At 35.6% G+C, this 21,842-nt stretch overlaps 2 protein-coding genes across 2 annotated transcripts in view; one reads left to right on the top strand and one right to left on the bottom strand.

Moving 5' to 3' along the window:
• The window catches only part of LOC110713344 (DExH-box ATP-dependent RNA helicase DExH16, mitochondrial-like), a 42,715-nt gene extending 29,883 nt beyond the window's left edge, over positions 1-12,832 (top strand). The window contains exons 8-16 of the mRNA XM_021891801.1: positions 2,190-2,358; positions 4,442-4,554; positions 4,711-4,791; positions 5,568-5,633; positions 6,406-6,470; positions 10,108-10,153; positions 10,249-10,365; positions 12,034-12,125; positions 12,223-12,832. Of these exons, the coding sequence (XP_021747493.1) occupies positions 2,190-2,358; positions 4,442-4,554; positions 4,711-4,791; positions 5,568-5,633; positions 6,406-6,470; positions 10,108-10,153; positions 10,249-10,365; positions 12,034-12,125; positions 12,223-12,334 (861 nt within the window). The 3' untranslated portion in view covers positions 12,335-12,832. The remainder of the gene's footprint in view (positions 1-2,189; positions 2,359-4,441; positions 4,555-4,710; positions 4,792-5,567; positions 5,634-6,405; positions 6,471-10,107; positions 10,154-10,248; positions 10,366-12,033; positions 12,126-12,222) is intronic.
• Positions 12,833-21,088: 8,256 nt separating this feature from the next.
• Positions 21,089-21,808, bottom strand: LOC110713420. Its single transcript, XM_021891872.1, has one exon. It carries the CDS (start codon positions 21,806-21,808, stop codon positions 21,089-21,091), a length of 720 nt encoding a protein of 239 aa, XP_021747564.1.
• Positions 21,809-21,842: the final 34 nt, after the last annotated feature.

The following is a 21,842-nucleotide window of genomic DNA, read 5'->3' as shown; positions in this document are numbered from 1 at the left end:
CAGTCCGGCTCGGAAGTCAGGTTAAAAAAATAGAACAAACAGGTTAAAAAATATAGCAGGGAAGATTAGCAATGTTGTTAAAATGCAGGAAAAAAAAAAGGATGAAGTCGGTCCCAACCGGTCCAAAACCGGAACGGACCGTATTAAATAGGTCCAGATCGTGACCGGACCGGCAGAATACGGCGCGGTCCCCGGTCCTTAAAAAATGCTTATTCCGGGTTTCGATCCATTTCGGTCCCATCCCTAACTACCCCATTTGAACCCTTACTATCCCAACCCCTACTACCCCATCCCGTACTGATAGATAGAATCCCTAGTATTTCCCAACCCCTACTGAAAGAACCCTTACTATTTCCAAACCCATACAACCAACCCCTACTGTTAGAACCCTAACCCCTACTAAAAGAACCCCTACTATTTCCAAACCCCTACTGTTAGAACCCCTACTACCAACCCAAAACCTCTACTACCCAACCCAAAACCTCTACTACCCAACCCTTACTATTTCAACCCCAAGTGATAGAGACCCCTACAACCACATTTGAATCCCTACTATCCCAAAACCCTACTAACAAAAAGTTTCTTCAACTTTGCACCAAGGAAGATCAAAACCCCATGAATCCCTCATTCACACTTACGGGGTGTATGTCTTCCACTTGCCACCATAACACAAAAATTGCAACCTCTTTGGATTTAATCCATAAGTCAAGGAACCTCAATATGGCATAGGTCCCTTTAAATTTAATTGACACCTTTAAGTACAAGTGAACCAGATTTAATCCCTAAGTCAAGGAACCTCAATATGGCATGGGTCCCTTCAAATTCGATTGGCACCTATACGAATTCGGTGAAGATTTCTTCCCCTAAAAAAAAGTGTTAACTTGCATTCGGAACAAAGAGTAACTCAAGAAACGAAGACAAAGATACCGAAGAACAAGTTGTAAACCTCTGTGGACGTTCTTGCGTCTTTTGCTAATTTAATTGAATATAAATTTGAGCAAATTTCATATAATACTTATACTTGGTTTAATCAGACTTTACTTCCTGGACAAGCTGTAAACCTCTATGGACGTTCTTGCGTCTTTCCTTAATTTAATTGAATATAAATATGAGCAAATTTCAAATAATGTCGAATACTTATACTTGGATTAATCAGACTTTGCTTCTTAAATTGATTAGGAGTAAAAATACACATCAAATTGATATCAGATTCATCAATTATATTTCACAATATTCAGCCTAAATGCTTCAATTATATTCACAATATTCAGCCTAAACGCTTCTTATCTTCTTGGTTTGTCTTGGATTAACTCCATGAGAAAATGGACATCTTTGGTGTAAAGTTCAGCAGAAAGGCAGATAGAACTCCTACTACTGTAAAGTTAGTCAATAATAGTGTTATTGGGCCATATAACTGTTAGGAGATGAACAATCCCAGATTTGGCCATATAACTGAAATAATCTCTAGTTAGTCATGATGTTACATGGGTGTAATAACTATTGGCGGAGTTAATTCCAGAATACTTAAAAAGTTTGAACCCTAACAAGCCCCTTTCTAAAGCTTTAGTTTTTTTTTTGGACAATTAAAAAAGTACTAGCTCTATTTCTTATTTATTCTCCATGCAACATAATAAGATCCTTGGGATTACAATTCAGTTGAAGATTTTTTTAATTTCATTTTTTTAAATCCTGAACTTTCATGGAACAAAAAATTTATTACTTTATTTCTCTTTTTATTATTGTTGTTATTGTTTTTTTTTTTTTTTTTTTTTTTGACATAATTATTGTTGTTATTGTTATTCTTCATTGTCTTTTTCTTTTCTTTTGCCTCCCTTCTATGAAATATATTTTGAACATGCTTATATTCTTGTCACATTGAATTTTTTCCTTTCCAATGTATATATGCTTCCCTTCGGATGCATTTGACCTTTACATTTTCCACCGTTCCATTTCTACATGCTTTGGGCTTTCATAAGATCTTTACACATCTTAAATATTAGAGATAATACTAAGTTGCTGAAAATTTGTGTTAAATCAGTCTATGCACAGTATATTTACTGAATTGATGCTTATTCCATTCCTTGCTCCTGGTGATAACTCCAAGTCTTTTTGGTTAATATTTTGTTCTCTGTGCCCCTGATACCTGTTTGATCAGACTCACTAAGATCATCTTTTGCTTAGTAATGCAGGCAACTATGTTTAATGATGCTACCAGTGAGTTTGATGTTCTTGTGGCTAGTGATGCTATTGGAATGGGTCTCAATTTAAATATTTCTAGAATCATATTTTCAACGCTGCAAAAGTTTGATGGTCAAGAGATGCGTGATCTGACCGTGCCAGAGATCAAGCAAATAGCAGGTCTGTTGTATTCTGTGACTTTTATTAACTCCACTGTACAGAAGAGACGTGATTTTCTTAAAACTGCAAATGCATCGATGAAATGATGAAAATTCCATCGCTTGTCAACACAGTGAATGATGTTAACAACATGAGGTCGCTGGGGGGGGGGGGTGGGGTTAGGATTTTTGCATTGGAATATTCACCAACAGGTTACATGTAAACCAATTTTTTTCTTTTTCTCTCTTCTTCCCTCCCTCATTTCCTTTTTTTTTTTTTTTTTTTTTCCAATTGTATGATAGCATTGATAAATCTTTCTGGATCAAGTGTTTTCAGAGTTCAGACGTCTGTAAAACATCGTATGCTTTTAGTTTTTCCTAGGCCTTATGTTTGAAGGATGTTTCGTAATAAGTTGGTAAAGTCGTATCCCCTAATCAAAAATAATTACCTAAGTCCTCTAGCTAAAGTAGATAGGGAAGTAGGGTCGAACTCCACAGGGAAACAGGTCTTTTTACTTCTAATTAATTATTATAATATAAATTATCTAAGTAACCAATATTTTTGGGAATAAATTCTATACTACGAAGAATAAGTTTATGGAGAAAAGAAACAATAATAAGGAAGCCTAGGGTCACAGGTTCACCAACAATTAATATTCCGGGATAGAACAAAGTAATTAATAATTAACAATGCACAGATAACATGATTAACAGGCTCTCGCAATTTATTAATCAACATAGATCTAACAGGCTCTCGCAATTTACTAGATCTAAGTTCTTATTGAAAATAGCCTTTAATATTAAATTAACATCTGCTCGATTCATCAATTCGATATAGCTAAACATTCACAATCTAATTGAATTGCAAAGAATTAAAACAATTCAAATAGAAATTATCATGCAATATCGATAATCAATATTAACAAACTATCCCTTCATATTAATTATGGATCCCCATAAACCCTAGAATGAAACTACTCACGCATCATCATAACTAAGCCAATCAAGTAAATAAATAAAAGCATAATCCAGAAAACAAATAAAATAACTGAAATTAAAAGGGAAGAAATTGTTACCAAAAATAAATGTGGAATGAAAGGAAGAATTAAGAACAAAAGTTGAGAGAGAATTTAAGAGAGAGAAAAATACTAAGTAGAGAGAGAAAGTCTAAGAAAAGCGTAATCTAATAATTCCGTACAAAATCGTATTTAAACGTTTTCTAAAACAAGAATTAAAACTAAACATCATCAGGTCTTCTAAAAACGCGCGCCCGATCGGGCGAAGGGCCGCCTGATCGGGCGCGCCTTTTTCTTCGCGTTCTTCCCAAGCAGCATCGCCCGATCGTGCTAGAGGCTCGCACGACCGGGCGCGCTATAGCACGCTTAGCACAATGGTCATGCCGCGCCCGATCGTGCTAGAGGTAGCCCGATCGGGCGCTTGATTCTCCTTGAGCTTGGACTTCGATTGGGCTTGATTTCTCGGCCTAATCCGGATTTCCTCCTCGGGTCTTGATTACTTGGTCCTAATGCCTCGGGATCCCAATTACCGAGCCCTTAATCACCGGCTCTCACCGATCCTGGGCTCCGAAAGTGGTCGTGTCCTTCTAGCTTCCGTAGTTGATCCATAAAGCCCGGGAAAATGCTCCAAGAGTGCAATTTCCTGTAAAATAACAATTAAAACTACGAAAACACTAGAACACACAAATTAGTAATAAAAGTGGCCCGAAAGAGCCAAAAACACTACTAATAACAACCAAGGGACGGGGGTAAAACACTATATAAAATGGACATATCATGTACCATACATAGGCAATTTTTCTGCTCAGTTTTCCTGTGTTATGGAGATAGAGTTTTGTGCTTCCATCCTGCATTTTCTTTTTTCTCCTACAGCAGATTTCTGCTTTCTGTGATCTTTGAATTTCAGTGATAGGTATATGTTGATGCAATATTAATGCAAACATGGGTAATTTGATTATTTGATGTAACAGTAATCAAGCCCTAATACATTCATGTTTCTTGAAATAAGATGAATATGTAAAATATCATGTTATGTGACTTTAATTGTCGTTAATCACTGTTTTATGAGATGATCCATGGTTCTTGTAGGAAGAGCTGGTAGATTTGGGTCCAAGTATCCAGTTGGTGAAGTGACATGTCTAAACGGGGAAGATCTACCACTACTACATTCATCACTCAACTCTCCATCTCCAGACCTAGAGGTGAAAAAGTTAAACTACTGGAGCTGTAATTGGACTTCATTTGAATTGTTTCTATTGTATAGCTTCCTATGAAACATTCTATAGATGAAGCAAATAGGTTTTTACGTCACAAGTCTATTGCCTTTTTGTATTTTTGATCATGTATATTCTTTGCAGTGTGCGGGATTGTTTCCGAGCTATGATCTTATGCTCATGTATTCAAGAGCGAATCCACAAAATGGATTGTACCAGATATTGGTAAATTATCTCACTATCCTCCCCCATGAAACAACAAATCACATAGCTATTACTGTATCATTTATTTTCTGTATTATGGGTCTCGACTTCTGTTTGTATTGACAGAAATCGTGTACACCAATATTTTCTGAAATTATAAGGGCATCTCTGTTTGTATTGAGGAAGAGAGGGAGAGGGTTTCAATCACTATTTCTGTTCGGCTCCCTTCTAAATCATGAGGTCTTCAACATCTTTTCTCAAGTTGCTAAGGGATTCTCTCCAGTCCATTTTAATAATTGTTAGCATGTATTCTGGTAGCATTGTCTTGTGGAAGGTGGGGGATGGGGTTATCAGTGACCTGAAGGTTGTGATGCTCAGACTTGTCATATTGCCTTACCGGTTACCGCACCTATGTCGATACTACCCAACTCCGGTGCGGACATAAAATACGGATTATATCTGGCAATATGATTGCAGACATGAACTCAATCTCTGTAGGCTATTGCTGGGTTGAGAGGATATTTTTCTACTTTCTCTAACACAAACCTCGTTTGCAACACTCTCTTACTTTTTCTTACAGGAAACCCACATGCAACACTTTTCTTAGAAACCCCACATGCAACTCCCTCTCTCCAATCTTGTCATGCAACACTTTCTCATCAATGCACTTTGGTCTTTGAGGCTACAGTGGGTGCAATTAACATAAATGAATCAGAGGGCTTTGCTGATTTTGGTAGCATATATATTTAGATCATTAGTCAACTCTGTTGCCGTTAATTTGGTTTCTTATTTTGCAGGAACACTTTTCAATCAATTCTAAATTAGCATCAAATTACTTCATGTCCAATTGTGAAGAATTGCTGGTATGTAAAAACAAAATGTATCATTCTCATTGCAATCACATTCTTTGGTATAATGCTGAAAAATTATTTATTCCAACTAATGTAATATATTTAAAAAAAATGTAAAAAGAGTTATCCAATCCTTCCCCCAACCGGCTCACTTTTTTTTTTTGAACAAACTCCAACATAGAAGCTTACCACCAGAAAGGGTCATCTGTATTTCCCTCGCTTCAAATGCCGCATGTTCATTGTACCATTTTTATGATGTCACACAACCCACATAAGTAGCAAAAATCCCTAATAAATAGAGGGCTTGAAATTATGCCACTGTACTCACAGTCAGGAGATTTAGTTGACACATTGCCTTGAGTTCTGTCAATGGAATTTGGGGATGTGTTTGCACTCTTAGGTGCAAAATAAAAAATTCAGTGTACATTGGGTGTACAATAATATTAGTGTAAATCTAACAGTTTAGGTGCAAAAAAAAAAAAAAATTCAGTGTACATTGGGTCTTCTTTTAAGATATTGTCAATTTAAACCTATCTTGTTAGAACAGATTTGTCATTGGTTACCATAGACAGTTACACAAATATTAATAAAGCTATTTTAGTAGGATAAAATATGGTTGTGTCAGAGAAACTTAAGGCATCAAGGTGGTTGTCGATAAACTTACCCCCACCCCCTCTCTTATTGTTTTTTCTTTGCATTTTTGTTCCTTTCTTGTAACACTTATGCAGCACATAAACATATTTTTGGTGTTATTTTAAATGCTAACAAGCCGAAGTTGACACAGAAAGTAGCTGCCATTATCGATGAGCTTCCACTTGGTTTGCGTGAGAAATATATCTTCTGTATCAGGTATTAGACTTTTAGCAGGTTTTCTTTGATTGGCCCTTTCTGTGTGCACTTGCTTGTTTCTTTTATCTGATTTTCATTATTAATCACTGTGTTGCCATCTTTAAGTTTTAGTCAAAGAATGAATTTCATCAGATGAAGAAAGATGATTAAAATTATAGATCTCTAAACAGAATTGTGACAAATTGTCCTCTCTGAAATAGAAAGAGAATCACAGCAGATATGTTGAGAATGTATTTTATTATTTACCATCAACCTGTGTTTTGCGTATTTTAATTATTTCTTGCGCTAAAGTTTTCTCAAAATTTTGTGTTTTTACTCCCATGTTTCTCCTCCCTTTTTATCACCTTACCACTGTTTCAAACTCTCTTAACTTTTAATTGTATAATTTTTCTATTTCTCACTTAACACATTTTTTTTAAACACTTTTATTCAATCAATTACTATGTATATTGTTATACTCCTGTTCTGTTTTGGACGATTCTTTATCAAGGTTCATGTTAGCCGATCCCAAATCACTTTGGGATTTACTTCAATTGTTAGACAGGTGGACTATGTCCAAAAATTGTACTTGGATGTGGGAACATGGCTATGGAACATATCTAAATTATGAGAAGATTGTTTAACATGTTCTAAATGTACAGATACATACACATATTTTTGGCTTACTTATTAGTTATCATTGACGTGCTTATTTGTAGCTCATATCCACACATATTCTTCTCTTTCTTATGTTCTTCTACAATTATGTGGATTGAAATAATTGAATCGTTGAAGAGTTTGGTTGAGCCTTTTGTGTAAGTTTTCCATACCCTTGTTAGAATGTTGAGTGTTTGTAACAGGTGCAGAAGACAAATGAAGTATTTTGAAAAAATTGAATGAAGAGGAAATTGTTTGATGTCTAACAAGCCAATTTTCATTATAATATATGCTGGCAACTTTGTTTAACACATGATTTAAACTGAAAGCTTGATTTTGTAGAGATTTCGGAATCAAGCTTCAGTGACAAAAATTGGGTAAAATTGCATAAATAGGATTTCATCTATGTTACATGGACTCGAGAATAGGTGTCGAACACGACACATGTCCAAGTGTCCGATCCGACAAGTTCCAAAATTTTAGGACACGGGGACTCTGACCGAAATATGGACATGGGTTTGGGGACACGTCAATACGTCACTTAAACTTATATAAATTATATATTACAAAAGCTTTAAATTTTTCATTAAGTCCACCCCTATTTTTTTTGTAATTTTAATTCTTTCCTCGACAAATTCTTCTAATAAATGGCAATCTTCTTCTCTTCATCTTCTCTATATCCCTATAAAAAAATAAAAAAAAATAAAAAAATCTTCTCTATATCAATGGTGGTTTCCTTTACAGTTGTAGGGCAAATTCTACAGGACTGCCCTCTATTACCAGTTGCTCTATGGTATAGAATGTTGGGCTTCTAAGGAGCACTTTATAAAGATGGAGGTTATGAAAATGCGCATGTTGAGGTGGATGTGTGGGAACACTTGAAGAGATAAATACAAAAATGAGGTTATTCGCAAGAAATTAGGTGTGGCAGGCATTGCAGATAATTTAAGGGAAAATCGTCTGCGTTGGTTCGGGCATGTAAGACGGAGACCCGGGGTGCATCGGTTCGAAGAGTGGAAGAGTGGGACCATGGAGGGGTTAAACGAGGGAGAGAGACCGAAAATGATCAGGTTGGAAAAAGTTAGGAAGAATATAAAATATATGGATTTGCATGATGATAAAGTATTGGATTGTAAGGGATGGAGGAAGAAGATTTATGTCAATGATTACACGAAATAATCAAATTTGGTTCATGTTAGCCCACCCCATCGTTATGGGATTAAGGATTTGATTGATTGATTGATATCAATGGGTGGTCTTCAAACAAGATATGGTTTACTTTCATGCTTCTCCTCTTTTTTCCTCTCCACTTTTAATGGAAGTGTCCGAGTGCATAGTGAAGGGTCGGACACGGATCCCGTGTCATGTTGTGTTGACACAAACACTGCGCGATTTTAGCCATGTCCAAGTAACATAAGATTTCATAGCTCTTCAATGTTTGGTTGTTGAACAGAAAATAACAAAATAGAAAAAGTGAGTAAATATGATGGGTAAATCCCTTAATTATATTTTGCTGTTTTCATACTTTTTTCCCCTTAGAAGTGATGGGGATATCTGTGTAAAATTATGCAAATCAATATGATAAATTTAAAGGATAATACCCTGTTTTCTTGTATTTCCATAATAACACATGGAAATAGTGAAAATAAAAGATTTCCACATACTTTTGTAGTTTTACTTTCTACAAATATTTAGTCTTAATCAATTTTTTTCCAAATCAACTTGGCTCCCAAATACATTGTTAATTCTGTGCCTCTGCATGTTTTTGGCATTATCCATTGATTGGAAAAAAGTATTGTTAGGAAAAGGTATAGAGAGAAATAATAGAGAGAGTTTGGACATAAGCGTAATCCTTTATCCATAATCCATATTGTTCTAGAATGTATTATTGCCATTGTCTATGGATAAATTTCTGTAGTATCATTCACTCTTTGGGGTAGTCCTCTTATAATTCTTACCAGCTTTCTGTCTTGAATCGCCTTTCCAAAAAGTCTACTGGAAATTTTTGAACATTTTGTATCCTGCTGTCGCAAAGAATAACAATTGGTGATGGGAATTTGTATTTCTTCTCAGCATGGTTGGATTTGATATGATATGATATTGATTTGAGAAGTTGAAATTACTTTTATATCATTTGTTAGAACTGATTGTTGTTGGTATTGCAAGGCTTAAGATTCGTACACAAGTTGCTCTCACGAGTCTCCTCACCTATCACCAAGATAGAGATGCACAAATGAAAACCCACTATGTGGTCTATGCCATATAATTGTTTTATTAATTTTGGAGGTAACAATGTTTACTTCTAGATATCCATACAATGTGGGAAGGGTCGGCAGTCTATTTGTTCTATTCCTGCAATGTCCCTTTTTAATCTTGTTTCTTTTTCTGGCCTCTTTGCTCATAGATATTTCTGGTATCAAGGAGAGCATATTGTGTAGGCAGTCCTTGCAAAACAACAATGAAAAACTTCCATATTTGAAAAAATGAATTCAGACACTCAAGCTGGGTTCACATGTCTGTAGCGCTCCCTCGTGCCTCCTCTCTGCCTGATAAATATGCACTGCCCAGATCTTCCTAGATTTTTAAGCTTTGGCATCTTGGGCTACAGAATCTAAGCATTCGTTTTTAGATATTGGCTTTTTTTTTTCTTTTATTGAAACCAGATATTCGTTATTTAGATCTACTTTCATTTCTCTTTTATGTATTCTTATTATGATCGCTGAATTTTGGCCCTTATTGTATCAAAACATGATGGTATGGATGATTTTTTTTTTTTTTTTTTTTTTTGTGTGTGTGTGTGTGTGTGTGTATTCTACCTCTGGTATGGCACAATTTACTTTCCATTTCTTTAATATTTTATCATTATCTTATTTTTTTTTATCTTATTTTATTTTTGTATGTAACTGATTTTATGCTATTAGTTTGCAATGCAATAACCATGTTGTGTTGAGTCGTACATAAACCACTATTGTCTTAACATTTATTCTGTCTCTATGTGCAGTCCAGTTGATGTGGATGATGATATATCATCGCAAGGACTTGTGCAGGTAAATAAATCTTATCCACATGCTATATGTATAAATTTGTATTACTGTAATTTTTTTTTCACAGTTGATTTTACTCTGTAAATATATATGGACAGTTTGCACAAACATATGCCAAGAAAGGCATTGTTAATTTACGGGAGATTTTCACACCTGGGACACTTAAGGTGCCTAAAACACCAGCTGCTATGCAAGAACTGGAATCTATTCATAAGGTTTGACTCCTAATAGAAGTTATAATTTATGTATTACCTCCTCACCCCCCCCCCCCCTCCCTCTTTTCTCTCCCAAATAAATAAACTGCAAGGTATGTAACATGATACCCTTATAAGGAAAATGGGCCATTCCCCTACGAAGCAAGAACCTTCGGTGCATTTGCTTTAACAATTATATATCCAATTTCTGCCTGGTTTCAGATATCACACGTTCTGGTTGCAATAAGAATGACATTGATGACCTATGATATAGTGTAAAAGTGCTGTCTGTGCCCAGTCCTTTTGCTATCACTGTATCTGAGGTTTGCATTAATTAAATGTCCACTTTATTGTATATTGTATTGTTTCCCAAAATGACTATAGTGCATTGGCAATTTAGGTGAAAAATAATATGGGATCAATAATGAATTTTTTATTTTTCTACAAATAAGAAGAGATGGAAGTTATCTTATACAGTAGAATATTGATTTAAATTAGATCCCTAGGAATGCTTGATACAAGCGCTTGTTTGGCTTTGTTGCTCTGTATTAATTTATAGTCTAATCGGAATGTGAAAATGTAGAAAGGTGCATAAAAAGTTGAGGGAGCTTGTGTTTTAGTTGATTTGATGCTTTGGAAGCCTGTTGCTTTGTTACTCCGTATTGTTTAATTGAATTTGAAAATGTAGGAAGGTGTTAAAACAGTTGAAGAAGTTTGTGTTTTCTTTTTAACTGGAAATTAGTTGAGTTGCTGTTTTTGAGGATTGTTGGCTATTTTATTACCATCATGATGCTGAAAAAGTAGTTGCTGGTGGTAGTGGTGGTGGTGGTGGTGTTCTTGTCATTGTTGGATTCTCTCAATTTTATGTTATCTATATACTCTCTCCGTGTTTTAATAAGTGCTACACTTATCAAATGCGGCCATGCTTTAATAACTGTTATACTTTCTTTTTTTGGCAAAAAACTACATTTAAATATTATATCTCTCTCCTCTCATGGTCCCCACCTAAATCCACTACTATTTTTTTTTTAAGTATATCTTTCCTATCACATTCATTACTTTTTAATAAACTTTTAACTCAACTATCTTTCTTTTACAATTCTTTAATACTCCAACTACCCCACTTACCTCTTATTTTATTTAAGTTAGTTAAATCGCCTAAAACTATGTGCCCGTCAAACTGTAACACTTATTAAAACACGGAAGGAGTAGAAAGTATTGTTTTGTGATAGAAGTGGGGTTGGTTGAAGAATAAATAAAATCTACTAGTGAGTATAAGTGGGGAAGAGAGAGAATATGAAAAATATTATAATTTGATATGAGGGGACCATTAGTGGGAAGAAAAATTGTAAATATTGTTTTAAGTTTCCAAAAGTGGAAATGGAGCAAGTAACAAATTATGGCCGCAAAAAGAAAATTGTAGCAAGTATTAAAATACGGAGGGTGTATAAAGTTAGAATTAAGGGATTATGTTGTTAATCTTTGTCATACAAATTTTGTCAACTTTTATTCTCCGTTTCTCTTTAGTGTCATTGAAACTCAAGGATGCAAATTATGCATGATAGATCTCAAATATAATATTTTGGCCTTGAAGAAATGGAATTATTCCTATTTTGACAGATCTATTTTCAATTTACTGTAACTTACAGCTCCTTAAACATATTTAACATAAGTATCTCTTTGATGAAGGTCTTGGAGCTTTATGTGTGGTTGAGTTATCGCTTGGACGATTCATTTCCTGACCGTGAAATGGCAGCTTCCCAGAAGTCTATTTGTAGCATGTAATAACTGGAGATCAATTGATGTTTTTAGTATGCCTATCCCTTTGGTGTTATTCTAATTTTATTTTTTTAATTTTTTTTCCCGGTGATCTATCAGGTTGATCGAGGAGTTCCTAGAGCAATATGGTTGGCAGCAGCCACAGTTCAAGAAAAAATTAACCCTTTCAAAATCATCTCTTTTATCCCTGTATAAAAGGCCACAACTGTAGTCTCCCCTTTGGTGTAATACTGATACTATTGCAATTTCCGTCAAGCCTATCAGTCTTTTCAAGAACTGTACTGTGGGAAGTGAAGCGTGCAGTACTCCTCAAGTGATTGCGATTCCATGCTTTTCCGAAGTGTTTGGTCTCATAGAATTTACAATGGACATGGCAATGACAGTTCATCATATACTCAGTCGACAGGCAAAGTATTACTCGAAGTTGTTGGAAGAAATTACATGATCAACAGGACTTAAGTTGCTTTCCTCATGTATACCTCATTATAATAATACAATTGTCTTCTAAATGGACAAAATTAAGTGTAAATAGCTTTACATTATACTTTGTTAATCTCTTAATTTAATACCTTGTTTTTAGTGTACGTTTTTGTTGATTCAATGAAAAAAATTATAAACAGTTGAGAGCTAAATACATAGGGTAATCACAATCACATATTGTACAGATTTTTTATTCAACTTATTGCAGTCTTGCTCAATTGTTTGGACACTTCTGGAATCCAATGGAATTTTAAAACATATTTAGTAAAAATTACTGTAAAGACTAGAATTATTATTATTTTTTATCCTCAGATCCCAAATGGGTTTCATAAGCTTACTGGTAGAGAATTGAAAATGGAATAGATGCTTCGTGCTCGCGTTTGGTTTGATGCATGGCTACCTGAGACACCAGCAAAACCTTCTACACATGGTCCGCTTTATGATCCGGATTTGCAGGTGTCGCAGTTGATTGATACACCTTCTGCTTGTTGGACCACTAAGGCACTGCGAGTCTGCAAGAATTATTTTTGTCGGATGAGTGTACTTCCATTCCTCAGATACCGCTATCTATATCTATGCCTAATGATTCGTAGATTTGGAGGCCATCTAAAAATGGTGTTTATAATGTAAAATCTAGGTACCGGCTTGGAAGAATAGGTCAAATTAATGGTGTTGATGTTGGGGCAGAGGATGAAGAGTAGGAAGCTTGGTGCATTATATGGAAGTTTTGCGGCCTCCCAAAACTTAGCCACTTCTTGTGGCGAATGTGCAAGGGGTGTGCTGCTTAGGGGTGTTCAAAAAAACCCGATCCGATTTCCCAATGACCCGGTAAATATCCGATGAGAAATTTGGGGAAAAAAACTATTTTTTCGGGACATGGGTCGCAATTTTTACTACCCGGGTACCCGAATTCCCGAAAATAAATTAATTTTTAAAAAAAAAACTCAAACTTTAGCCCAGCCCATTAGGGTTCTCATTCCTTAAGAAAAAACCCCCCTCTGTCGCTCTCTCTCTTCCTCTCTCTCTCTCTCTATCTCTCCTCATAGATCTGCTTCCTTACAATGGTGAATTTGGTCTCACTTCACTCTCATTACCTCCATCTTCTCTCTCCTTCCGCCTTTGTTGAACCTTCCTTCATTTTCATCCGCCAATTTCAACGCCTAATTAATTAATTATCCCTACTTCTGCTAACCCCTAAGTTTTGAAGCCGAATCGCCACGAAGAAGATGAAGATGAAGCAGCGGCAGTCTTGTAGAAGAAGATGAAGCAACGGGCCGAACTCCACGAAGTTTTCAAGAGAAAGATTCCATTATTGTTCTCTTATTCTTGTAATTGAATTTTATTAAAAGATTATTAATTTACTGAGTATTTGTTTGATTGTGGTTAATTAATTCATTCTTAGCTTTTGAATTGGTGATGTTTATGATTATATTATGCGTGCTTTTCTTGGTATTTGAGTGTTTGAGCTTTTTGAGAATGAGGGAATGCCAATTAGAGAATGAGAGAATGAGAATATCCGGGTACCCGATGTCCCGACTCGAATAATTCGGGTACCCGAGATATTCGGGTCGGGACATGGGACGAAATACCAATTACCCGGAACTCTGGGTACCCGAATTTGAACACCCCTAGTGCTGCGGTCAAGCAAAAACTCTTTTGTATGCATGTAGTAGGGGATGATTTGTGTGGGGTGCAATTCTCATTCACAATGTGGCAATGTCCTTCAGAAGGTTTATTAATTTAAAGTAAATGTGGATGCTCATGTAACTACTTCCTAGTGGCAAGAAACCATTTGGGGGAGGGGGAGCTCATCCGACCAGCGGTTAGACAAGTTGTGGGTGTGTGGGAGGAGTGTGCAAAGGCATCAACAGTGCATTTTAGTGCATTTTGGGACTGCTAAGCGCTTGGGCATGATGCAAGTATGGTTGGAAGGTGACTCTTCTTCTGTGTGTGGCAATCAACAACGGTTTCAGAGGTTGCTCTCCAATATGGTTAATTTATGATAATATTAGCATGTTTCAAAGTTTTTAATGCTTTTTATTTCCTCTCATGGTAGAAGGGAAGGTAACATGGTAGCCCACCATATAGCAAGATGGGATACTCATGGTTGTTTGGAATTCGTTTGTATGGGTCGATTCCCGCAAAGTCTTGAACTGTTAGCGGATTCTATTTAATAATATTATTGTCTAACGTTTTCCTTAAAAAAAAGGTTTAAACTTGTTTTTGAAATGAACTAGATTATTTACATCGTTCATAAATAACACGTTTGACTTTTAGGCTATTTATAAACTTACCTCCGTTTTTTTAGTTGATACGTATTCCTTTTTAGGAAGTTTATTTTTAGTTGACACGTTTGTACCTTGCATTTGCTAGTGTACCCCACATGTTTTATCATTTCCTCTCATCTCCTTAATATATGTGTCTGAATTAAACGCGTCAACTAAATTAGAACGGAGGAAGTGCCAAGTTTTGACACATATTTTGAGAAAGTGATTGGAAAAGGTAAACAAACGATTTAAGAGCTTCAAACTATAAATTTAAATCGTAACTTAAGACTTTCTTATTGATCATAGCATACTTTAGTAAGTGCAAGGAACTTAAAAGTGTCATAACTTATTGATCACAACAGTATGACTTGGAAGAGGGAAGATGTTGAATGTGGTTTGAGGCATCAGATGCAAGAGAGATTTTAGCCATGGAGCTGCCAAACTCAGAAGAACAAGATAGTTGTATTGGAAGCACAACTTGACAGGTAAATTCACGATTAAATCAGGTTATAAATGCCTGGGAGATAAAGAGCAGGGAAACAGTATAACTTCTGAAGAACAGGCTCGTTTTTCTTCAATTTTGTGGCGCCTGAATCTCCCTCAAAAATAGAAAAATTTCTTATGGAAAGTCTATCATGATGGAATAGCTGCAAAAGTTAATTTCTCTTAGAGGAGTGGACTTAAACACCTCTTGTGATTATTGTGGGGAGGACGAAACGACACAACATATTTTCAGATTTTGTGGAATTGCCACGGAGATTTGTAGTAGTAATATGGTAACCAATGTGAATTTTAATCATGATACTACTTTAAAGAAATGGATTCAAATATATAGCAAGGATAACATGTTTAGTGAGCATATCAAGACTCTAGTTATAACCTTGTGGAGTCTATGGGTGACTAGCTTAGGAATGACAGAGTCTTTAGACAGGATAAAGGAAATGTGGCTACGGTTAGAAGAAACCAACAGCAATGCAGGAAACAACTGCAATGGTTTGAGACAACAGATTAAGATTGTATTAGAAGCCGCGACCCCCTTTTCCCTCCTGGTTTCCCAGCAGCTAACCTAACCTGGGAAAAGAGAAGTAAGGGGGGTATGATTATCTGATCCAAATTGATGGCTCATGGGATAGGAATACAAAGCAAATAGGGATTGGTTGGATTTTTGCTGGAAACAACAGAGATAGAGTGTATGATGGAGGGGGAAACTATGGGATTGCAGAATCAGCTTTTTGTGCAGAAGTAAGGGCTTGCTTGGCAAAAATTCTTGTGTGGACTATAAGTCTCACGTGCGAAACTAACCAAGCTGCAAAAAGGAAAGCCCACTGGAATCTATTTTTTCCCAGCCCAACATACTAACTTCTTTCCCAAGCTTTATTTCGACGCCATTAACAAATTTCCAGAGCTTGAATTTTTTTCTTTCTCAAATTTCCCAGAGCTCGAATTTTCTCAAATCAATTCTAAGGTTTATAATTCATCCCTAATCAATCCATTTCTTCAAAATTCATGGAGAATTCTTCTATACAATCAATTGAATTGGATCTAAATCAAAATATACAGGACACTACAGAAAACTTTGATATTAATGTCATCAATTTCAATCTGAACGAAGTTGTTGAAGATGGAGAACAAACTATTATTGAAGCTGAGGATGAGAATGAAGTTCATGAGAATAATCAACCTCTAATGCAAGATCAAGGTATTATACGATTATGCAATTTGATTTTAGAATTTGATAATGTGAATTTAAGCGATTATGCAATTGCAATTGTTTGTTTGGAAAATTAAATTAGGCATTTAGGTATTAATTCGTATTATTGAAACTAGTTGTGCGTAATTTATGTGGATTGAAAATTAAATAGGTTTACAGTAGTTATAGCTATGCTCCCAAGGTTATTGAGTTTCTAAGGTGTGCTCATGCTTTCTTAAAATTACAATATATACCCTCCAACTTAAGGTGTTTATTCAACCGTACCCTATAACATTAATCCAATGTTAGTAGTTGTGTTAACGGTTCATTACCACACTTTGGAGAGAGTTATATAAGTAGGTTAAAATTTAACATTTTTTTCCAAATTTTCTTATCTGCCTTTTCTTCTTTCTTCTAAAAGCAACCATGGATATGTCAAGATCTCGGTGTATTTCTTATTCTTTTTTCTCATCCGCTTCTTATTACTTCCTATTTATTTACAATTCCAACGTCGAGTTTACGTTAGAGGGTACGGTTGATCAAACAACTTAAGTTGGAGGGCACAACTTGTAATTTTGAAAAAGCATAGACACTTCTTAGAAACTCAACAACGTTGAGGGCATAGCTTAGAAAAACCTTTTTTTTTTTTTTTTTTTTTTTTTTTTTTTACGCAAAAGAGGAACCATATATTACATCAAAGTGGTAACTTTCACTTGATCAAAAGCAGCAGAGACTGGTGCATGTTTTGCAACCAGGATAGTAGAGTAAAGCTTAAAAGATAACAGAAAATAAAGAGCAGAAAGCAGTAAATATAGTTTGTAGTACTAGGTAAGTACTTAGCAAAAGGCCTATTAGGCAGCACTAAAACAACAGTTGAAAATTCATGGGCAGTAGCTAGTAGCAGGCAAGGCAATTCCTTGATCAGTGGCTTGATATTCTGGGATTTCAGAAGCATACAAATCAAAAACTTCTGGAGGAGGAAAGAAGTAGTTTTCTTTCTCACCCTTCTTGACTCTTGTTCTTCCAATAGTAGCTAATTTGTCAGCAACAAAGTTGCAAGTTCTTCTTGCATGAAAAAAATGGTAACTTTCCAATTCCTGTTGAGAAGAGCAGCAACATCCCTGATGATGTTCCCAAGGTCATTATCCAAGAAAGCTTCTGGGTTTTTAAGCATCTTAGACAAAGCATCTGCATCTGTTTCTAGTTCAAGAATTTCAATCTTTCTCTTCCAAGCAATGAGCAGTCCTTCTCTAATAGCAAGGAGTTTAGCAGAAGTTGCACTAGCAACATTGAAATTGACTGCAAAACCATCCTGCCATAGACCTTTTTGACATCTAATTACACCTCCCCCTCCTGCATTCTCAAGGTTCATCCAAGATCCATCCGTGTTGAGCTTAAAATAGCCCCTGTGAGGAGGAGCCCAAATTCTGCTGGCAGAAGAGCTTGAAGAAGCAGCTGAGTCCATATTTCCCCGCTTTAATTTTAAGTAACCAAGATAATCAACTTGAAACTTTTTAAAAGTGGATTGGATGAAAAGCATTTTTTGATCAAAGATGGCCATATTTCTAGTTTTCCATAAATGCCAAATAGAAACCACAAAAATAATTTTCCAAGAAGAATCACCTTTTAAATTAAAAGCTAACCACTCAGCAAGGTTTGAGTTATAAAAAGTGTTTAAATCAAAAGTAGGAGAGTAATAATTCTTGAAAATGAGAAACCAAAAGGAGGTAGAATTTGGACAGTCCTTAAAGATATGGATGGAGTCCTCTAAAGGAGCTTCACATCTTATACAAAAAAGGGTCAAAAGAGACAATTTTTTTCTTGAGAGTAGTTCCTGTTGGTAAGATATCCCTTTCTAAATTCCAAAGCAACATTTTGTATTTATAGGGAGCCTTTATTTTCCATAAGTTTTTCCAATAAAGATTAGGAAGAGAAGAAGAATTTAGGTTACAAGGAGGGAGAGTAGAGTTGTATGCTGATTTTATGGTAAAAGAGCCACTCTTGTCTAGAGTCCATCTTAGTATATCTTTAACATGGACAAGGGTAGGGAGAGGATGTGCTAGAATAAGGGAAAAAATAGAATCAGGGATGAAATGCTTAATATTATCTAAATACCAACAGTTGTCTCTAATAATGTTAGTAACCCTCCAATGACCTCTAGAATTAGGAATTCTAATATTGGGAATAAGATACAAGGAAAATCACCAATCCAATGATGGAACCAAAGGGAAGTGTCTTCCCCATCACCAATATTAATTATACTTCCATATTTTAGGATTTCTCTCCCAGCAAGGATATCTTTCCAAATTATAGAATCAGTTTTTTTTGGGATTATAATCTATGAAATTACTATATCTTAGGTATTTATTGATTAGAATTTTTACCCATAATTTATCAAGTTGAGTTAAAATTTTCCAACCAAGCTTGACCATAAAAGAAAGATTCCATCTTTTCAAATCTCTAATACCTAGACCCCCTTAAGACATGGGATCACAAATGACTTTCCAATTGGTTCTAGGAATGTATCTATCTATTAACCCTATTCCAAAGAAATTGCTTACATTTCTTTTGAAGCTCAAGGAGGACATTAGAAGGCAAAATATTAGTTTGCATGGCATAAACGGGGTAAGAATTAAGAACCGATTTAATGAGAGTACACCTGCCAACCATGTTTAAAAGCTTAGCTTGCCACCCTTAGATTTTAGCACAAGTTTTATCAAGTAAAGGGAAATAGTCTAGATGATTTAAACATTTGTGACTAATAATAATACCTAGATATTTTCCAAAATTAGTAGTATTGGTTATGCTACATATATCACAGATAGATTTCCTGATATTATAATCCATTTTCCTAGGAAAAATGACTGAAGATTTTTGAATATTAATAGAAAGATCAGAGATTTGTTTAAAATGGTTAAAAACTTCCATCATAACATGAATATTAGAGGAGGAAGCTTTGCCAAACAAAAACACATCATCAGCGTAAAATAAATGAGATATATTAATATCTTTAGCAATTTTCATAGGTTTCCATATATCTTCATTAACTTTGGCTTAGATCATGCAAGAAAGACAATCTAAACAAAGGACAAAGATATAAGGAGAAAGAGGATCACCTTGGCGAATGCCTTTTTCCGGAAGAAAATGGTTAGTAATTTCACCATTCCACAAAAGGGAAATATTAGGAGTGCAAATACAACTCATAATTAGATTAATCATTTTAAGAGGGATGCTAAAATGTATTAGAGTATCTTTTATAAAGGACCGTTCTAAACTATCGAAAGCTTTGGAAAGGTCAATTTTTAGGGCCATTAAGTTAGCCGTTTTATAAACTTTATTGAAGTGATGAGCCACCTCTTTAATAATAATAATGTTTTCATCAATGGATCTAGACGGAATAAAACTAGATTAGAAAGGGCTAATAAGATCATTCATGTAGGGCTTTAATCTATTAGAGATACATTTGGTAATAATCTTATAAATAATATTGCATAGCCCAATAGGACGGAAATCCTTCATAGAGGTGGGGTTATCACATTTGGGTATAAGAGAAATATAAGAATCATTTATGTTGCTAGGAATAGCTCCCTTATTAAAACACTCACCTACAAAGTCAGTAATAGAAGAACTTGGTAATTTGGAAGACGGTGTTGTACATCAAAGCTATTTTCTCTGGAGTCGGAGGGGTTTCTATCAAGGACCAAAATAGAGGATTCGAGATGGGTGGAGTCTGAATTGAGAGTGTTGGTGGATTTTGCACTAAATTTCGGATTTAGGAGGGGGTCATGGTCGGAGTTAGTGCAGGGTTGAAAGAAAAATGAGGTGGTGGTGGTGATGGATAGGGAAATGGATTGAAAGGTTGTCTCATTAACAGAGGTTGAGCTTGGATGATTGGAGAGCCCTATAGAGGGCGAGAGTGAGGGATTAATTGACTTGACAAAGGTCGCATCCATGGAGGTGGGGTGCTGCTCCTCGTGTTTATCCTCGCCAATCGGCGTGGTGGTCGTACCGGAGGTAATTTCGATATGTTTTTCTCCATTGTTGGTAAGAGGCAAGGTTTTGTTTTCTGGGATGTTTTTGTTCTGTGAAATAGAAGTGAGAATAGGGGAGTTTAAAAGGCAAGAATTGGTGGTAGTAGGGGTTTGAATCGCCAATTGTTGATGCTGATTCCATGGTTGCCAAGTGGCTAACTATGTCTGAGCTTAAGCAAATTGGGGATGGAGGGGAAGCGTGTGAGGGTAGGGAAGAGAGATTTGGGGGATTTGATTTGGTATTTTCAATGTGGAGGCTATCATTGTTATTTATTATTTTATTAATTAAATTATTGGTAGTGATTTCATTGGTGGTGTCTAGTAAAGCAAAGGAATTGGAAGCTGAAGGATTAGAAGGTGAAATTTTAGAAGTATTTTTGGGGAAGTTATTCTGTTTTGTGGTGGGTAGGCTAGGAATTGGATTGGGATTTAGTTGAACTTTTGGGTTCGGGTTTGGGCCTTGACAAGCTTTAGAGAAAGTGGGTTGGTTGGTTTTTTTAATAGTCTTTGAGGTGTAATTTTTTTTTCTTATTGGAAACCATAGTCCATAGTCCATAGTCAGAATTTTGGTGGGAAACCAAGACCCCCATATTAGGGGTAGAAGTTGAAGAAGATGGTTTGGAAGTGGAATTCAACTCATCTTTTGAGGTAGAAGTAGTAGGTTGGACAATATTTTCCACAATTTTTAGAGAACAACGCTCCTTAGAGTGTCCAATTTTTCCACAAAGGAAACATAGGCATTGAATATTTTCATATTCAATTATTTGCCAACTATTTCCCACCCAAACTTTAGAGATCAAAGGACTAGTAAGGTCAATGTCAAGGCATACCCTTGCATACCTTGCTCTAGTGATATGATCAGTTGCATAATTAACTCGAATTGGAATCCCTGCTAGCTTGGCGATGTCGAAAAGAGCCTCTTTATCATAATACTCGACGGGTAATTCTGGGAATCGAATCCAAACGGTCATCCTATCAAAAGGATTCATTGAAGGTCTAAAGTTTGGCCTCCATTTGGTGATCATTAAGTAATGATCCATTATAAACCATGGTCCTCCTAGTAAGGCCTTTTTATAATCATCTTGGATAGAGAAACGAAAAAGATAGACATCTTTACCTAAATCAATGACCTCTAGAGTTCCTTGGGGCCTCCACATTTCCCTCACTCTTTGGGTTATTAAAGACGGTCTTACAGAAATACCCAAACATTTCCCCATCAAGGTTCATTTCTGTGGTTGTCTTAGCTTTTGT

Source organism: Chenopodium quinoa, unplaced genomic scaffold (assembly GCF_001683475.1).
Source record: "Chenopodium quinoa cultivar QQ74 unplaced genomic scaffold, ASM168347v1, whole genome shotgun sequence".
NCBI lineage: Eukaryota > Viridiplantae > Streptophyta > Magnoliopsida > Caryophyllales > Amaranthaceae > Chenopodium > Chenopodium quinoa.
The sequence above is the reverse complement of the archived record's forward strand: the minus strand, read 5'-3'. Positions and strand labels throughout refer to the sequence as shown.

Bases quoted from the DNA above. Each gene is read 5' to 3' on its own strand.
- LOC110713420 (XM_021891872.1), bottom strand. From the start codon at position 21,808: ATGGGGAAATGTTTGGGTATTTCTGTAAGACCGTCTTTAATAACCCAA.